Source organism: Vigna radiata, chromosome 5, assembly GCF_000741045.1.
Source record: "Vigna radiata var. radiata cultivar VC1973A chromosome 5, Vradiata_ver6, whole genome shotgun sequence".
Lineage (NCBI taxonomy): Eukaryota > Viridiplantae > Streptophyta > Magnoliopsida > Fabales > Fabaceae > Vigna > Vigna radiata.
Genome location: NC_028355.1, coordinates 31,780,043 through 31,785,472, shown reverse-complemented (window position 1 = coordinate 31,785,472; position 5,430 = coordinate 31,780,043). Strand labels below are relative to the sequence as shown.

Below are 5,430 nucleotides of genomic sequence, written 5' to 3'. Positions count from 1 at the left end.
ACGCGATTTGTCATTTATGCATGGTGAAATTCGTCATTTATGCAAGTTGAAATTTGTTAGTAATTGAATGATTGAATATGGTGATATGCTGAACAAATTTGTGTTTTTGGTAGTGTTTTCGCTCTCCCATAGCTGTGTTTGCTTCGGCCAGGGTTGTTGCCCTACTATTTTTCAATTTTCTCAGATGTTACACACTTAGACCCTCTAAAAGAAAAAATAAACAGAGCTTGACGATTGAGCCCAAATAAGAGACAGAGAGTGAGAGCCAATTGTAATGCTATTACTTACAGTTTTAGAAGTAAAACAGTGTTCTTCTGTATTAGTGGAACTAACTATAGAACTTTAGAAAAAAGATTCCTTTTCTTAACATTTGGAAACATGTGCATAGTACCCCAAAACGGGTGATATTGCCTTTCCTAAGGTGGTAAATATGCATTTTTCTTAGTTACAAAATTCACCAATTACATTTTCCCTCATGAAAAGCACATTTCTCTAATTGCAAGCTCTTTACTTGGGCCGAAGTGCTGTCTCTTTGGGCCCAGCTTGCCTTGCCATCTGCACAAACAAAAAGAAGCATTTAGTCTACCACACTCCCAAACTCAACAAACATGAACACAAATTCCACACTATATCCTCACCCACCTGAAAATATGTTTCAAGCTTCTTTCTCAGTATTGCATATTCTTTCTTCATTTGTTGGAAGCTCTTCCTGCATCTGCATGTTCATTCACAACAACACAAGTATCACTATTTAGGACACACTGCGAAGGGCATTCAATAAAAATGATAGTTATTATTCATTCTCTGAGAAAAAGTAAGTGTGATTGTTGCCGAATGAAGATAAAGAAAAAGTTGAATTACCCTTCTCCATTTCTTGTCCTGCAATATTCCCTAAAAAGAGTGCATTCTGCTTTCACCTTTTTAGCTCCGATGCTGGAATGCAACACACAGCAAAAGAAAACTCATCAAATCATTGTTGTGTCATATCATATGAAATAAAGCAACACAGTAGAGTGCTACGTGCCTTCTGCTATAATAATTAACCAAACCCAACTCATTTTGTTTACCTTGAGCTGCTTCCTTTAAACTGGTGCATAATTGTGTCCAGCTTGTTGAAATCCAGAGGGTTCCTTTCCCTGTCATGAATGAAACCAACATATTTTGATAATATAAATAACACAGAAGCAGAGAACATGCAGAAACCTATAAAATCTGTAAGACTCAAAGTATGACGAGGTTGGTTAAGTAAGTTACAGTGTGTGGTCCAAGTTTGAGATAAGCCTAGAAGAATCACGGTAGTAAAGAGTAACAATTTCCTCAACAAAGTTAGGATTAGCATCGTCCTGCAATTCTTCCAGTTGGATAAACTGCTCATCCAAATATCCCTGCAATCATTGGGTCCTCATTCAGCTATTCAAATCAACCCTTTCTTTGTAACTAACAACGTGTAAGCCAGCACAGAATAACATATATATGTTTTGTTAACATTGGAAAACATGAACATACATACCTGATCGAAGAGGGAGTGTTTGATAACAGCTACCTGCCTGTGGGAATGGATTTTGTCCATAATCAGAAAATGTGAGAGGAAAAACAAAAACGAAGTTTGTATTGTAGTTAAAATTGCAAAGGAAATGGTGCAGTGTGGTGTGGTATGGCATGGTGTGGAGGGGTTTATATAGCACCTCAATTCAACACTAACACAGACACACATGCCCTCCGTGGTGGGATGGATTGTTAATTTGAATCCACTTTAGATATAAACAACACATCACGTGCATCTTCTCATATGCTAACACTCTCATTCATCACCAACTTTCGTCAATTATAACTAATGGTTTTTTAGGGAAATTTATTGGAAAAAAATAACACCACTCAGTCTAATTTTATTACAAAATTCAAGAAAATTCAATTCTGAATCTAAATTTCATGTCGAGTAAAGAAGAAAAAGTTCATTATTATATGCGAAGGAAAATTCAATCTTTCACAGGTAATTCTTTTTCCAAAGACCAAACAGCAATATTTAACAAATTGTCTTGGTAGAATAATGAGTTTGATATGTGTATTATCTATATAAAACTTTTGATTGATTAGTTAATAAAAAATCGTGATTCTTGAATTAATTATTATGGCAATTTATAAATTGATTATGTATGGTTGCTTTTAATTAAATAATACTGTAAAACTGTTTTTACCTTCTGATGCAATCTACAAAGAATACTGATAATTTAGGAAGTTTTATCTGCTAGTATTTCGTTGTAATAAATATGCAGAAATTTCACTCAAACAATTTTGGCACATATTCAGACAAAGAAGAAGAAAAAGATTGTCAGTGCCTTTTTCTTCTCATGGGAGAAACGTATCAAATTTATTAATATAATAAATTTTATTATTAATCTTCAGTCAAGCATTTGTGTGATAAGAAATTACAAAGTATTTAATTCTGTTATTTAATCAAAGGCATCCTAAATATCCCACCAAAGTAATTTAACAGAAAACAGGTTTAATAATTTAATCAGCACCAATAGTACTTGTACGGAACGCTGCATGGCATCATTTTGAGATTTGTTTATACATAATAGAACATCCTCAAGATTAATTTGATAAGATACCAGTGTTCCAATCCTTTTATTAATTTATTTAACAAAACTTTAACAGGTGTGTGTGTGTATATATATATAATATTAATTTTGATGATTGCAATATGATTTATGATGTATATTTATAATTGTTACATGCTAAAGTTGATAAGTATGATACTGAAGAATAGAGTATGATGTGATGAGCACCGAAATGCAAATTGTTGGAGAATGTGATAAAGAAAGGTTGTGGAAGGAAGATGAAGATGAAGATGCATTGACATATTCCTTTGTATGCTCTTCGGATAAAATAAAAAAATTATTTCCCTTACAAAAATTAATTAAATCCAAACAAATTCCTAAAACAATATTATTGGGCATCGCATCCCAAAACATTGCTTTTTCCCCATAAAGCATATAAATTTCCACCAATACAAAATCTCTTCTTTCGTCTTCATTTTCTTACATTCATTTCTACGTAGCATTACATATTTTAAGGAGTACGGTTTCTAGCAAACATGAAGAATTTACTAGCTAGCTAGCAAGAAAAGATGGAGAATGTTCTTGATTCCATTCCATCAATAGACTTTTTCTAATATTTAACTTGTAAATTTATTTACTTTGTTGATTTATATGAAATTTTTTGTTAGATGTGTAGATCGATTACAAATATGATTAGTTTAAAGTATATATAAATGAGTGTAATATTATTTTATAAGTTATTTTGTGGAGTTAAATTATATTTAAAATCCAGTTTTTAATACTTTGTATAATTGTTTGATTTGAACTTTTAAACCAAATGGTAGATTATAAAATTCATACTGAACAAATAATTTAAGTGTTGTTTAAACAAATAAGTTAGGATTTGTTTTGCAAGGTTAAGCTGATCTTACAAAGTTATACTAAGTTTAAAGTTTAGTTTTTAACATTTTTTATACTTGTTTGATTTGAACTCTTGAACCAAAATTAATACTAAATAAATAAGCTAAGTGTTGTTTATTTTTTTACATTAAGTTAAGATTAAAATTGAGTTCTTTAACATTTTTCATACTTGATTTGAACTCTTAAACCAAGTAATAGATTATGAAATTTATACTAAACAAATAAAATAAGGGTTGTTTATTTATTTTTCTAGGCAAGATAATTTTAGTTTAATTATATAAATAAATATTTATTTCCTACATTACCATGCTAAAATACTATTTATCTCGCTCAAGTGTCAAATTTTCTTTGTACGTCTTAGATTTAGTTAATGATATATGAAAGATTATATTCACATGCAAATCTAACGATTCCGTATTTAAATTAAATATATCATAGTGTACGTATTCCAATAGTATGTGTTTTAAAGAACATTTTCTTTTTTTCTAATTCATCATAGAATCATTACTGTTTGTATGATCTTTTTTCAAATTCTCACAGAATGTTAGGTGTCGTTATGACGTGATAAAATATTGAAACAAAAAGAAAAAGAAATTGTCAAACATTTGTTCTTATTTTCATTTTTATCTTCTATTATTTTCGTATGTGCATTATACAATATATAAAATATATTTTTTATTTATAATGAAATAAACTCTATTGCTTGAGACGATTTTTTTATTAATAATTAGAATAATATATGAAATTTGTTTGAAATTATTATTAATTTTTTACTAAAATTGTTTAAGGGCCTTAGTAAACTTTGTAATAAAATGTTATTTTTACTTTAACTAGGTTTAACTTTTTCATATTATATTTTATTTTTTTACATGTTTTGTTCTAATGATGAGATATGACTTATATTTTAATCTCTGGTTACATTATATTTTTTTACAACATAAAAAAGTTAATTTAATTATTTCATTGAATATTCCTTTTAATCTTAAGATTTACATTTTGTACAACGCTATCATAATTTTAGGACTCATGCTTCAATAAAAATTCTTTATAAAACTTTATTTTTAATTTAAAACTTGAATCAAGACTTGTCCATTGAAGGTGATCTAACTTAAATACTAGGAAAAAGAATTTTTTATTCATCAATTTTCCTATATTTTAATTTATAATGAAAGTTAGAAATGTATTTATTAAAATAATTTGTTGAAAATCAACTATAAATAAAATTAATTTATAATATATTGTTGAAGATTAATGTTTATTTTATTATTAATATTTATGTTAGGGGTTTTGTTAAGTGCTTCCCGCCCTTTTATTTTTCAGAACTACTGTGTTCTATAAAACAGTAGTAAGTTGTATCAGTTCCTTAATAAAAAATAGAAGTCTTTTCATTTTCTCTCAACTTCAAGTTGGTATCAAGAGCCAGACTCTTTGTCTTCTTCCTCTATCGTCGGCGACATCATCTCCTGTCATTTCCGCCGTTCGTCCGCTGTCCTCCGCCGTCGTCGCCGCCGTCCACCGTCGCTTTCTCCGGCGAAGTCAAGGGTTAGGTGCGCCTTGAGAAGCGCAACCCAACCCTGGTGGTCCTGTCCTCTGAAACCTCCGCACCAGCCGTCACGCGCCGCTTCTTTCCGGCCAGCCTCTGGCGCGTGTTTTGCACGCGCCGCCTTCCCGTGGTCGGAGCTTCACTACGTCGCCGCAGAACGTCTTGCCGGAGCTTCTGGAGTGTGTTTTGGTTCTTGTTTCTCTGTTTTGTTGGCTTGGGCTCATACCTAGGGTTTTCTCCTTACATATTTTGAAACCCTAGGTCNTGTTTCTTCTCTCAGTTTTTTAAAATGGCCTCTTCTACCGGAAGTAATTCCTCTTTATCTGCTACACCTATCATTACATCTGCAAAACTGAATTGGAAAAATTATTTATCATGGTCCTCTGCTGTGGAGTTGTGGTTTCTTGGTCAAGGACACCATGATCA

The 5,430-nt window shown here is 31.1% G+C and overlaps 1 protein-coding gene across 1 annotated transcript; it reads right to left on the bottom strand.

The window, feature by feature from the left end:
• Positions 1–335: 335 nt before the first annotated feature.
• Positions 336–3,161, bottom strand: LOC106761115 (histidine-containing phosphotransfer protein 4). Its single transcript, XM_014644625.2, has 6 exons — positions 1,511–3,161; positions 1,255–1,385; positions 1,068–1,136; positions 862–933; positions 643–715; positions 336–555 (listed from the first exon to the last, which is right to left on the bottom strand). The coding sequence occupies exons 1-6, from the start codon at positions 1,712–1,714 to the stop codon at positions 508–510; spliced, it is 597 nt and encodes a 198-aa protein (XP_014500111.1). The 5' UTR covers positions 1,715–3,161; the 3' UTR covers positions 336–507.
• Positions 3,162–5,430: the final 2,269 nt, after the last annotated feature.

What these genes read in the sequence shown, in the direction of transcription:
- LOC106761115 (XM_014644625.2), bottom strand. Translation starts at nt 1,714, where the DNA reads ATGTGTGTCTGTGTTAGTGTTGAATTGAGGTGCTATATAAACCCCTCC. An exon ending in AACACTCCCTCTTCGATCAG is followed by an intron (nt 1,386 to 1,510) that starts GTATGTATGTTC and finishes CAATGATTGCAG; the next exon opens with GGATATTTGGATGAGCAGTT. An exon ending in TCAAACTTGGACCACACACT is followed by an intron (nt 1,137 to 1,254) that starts GTAACTTACTTA and finishes CATTCATGACAG; the next exon opens with GGAAAGGAACCCTCTGGATT.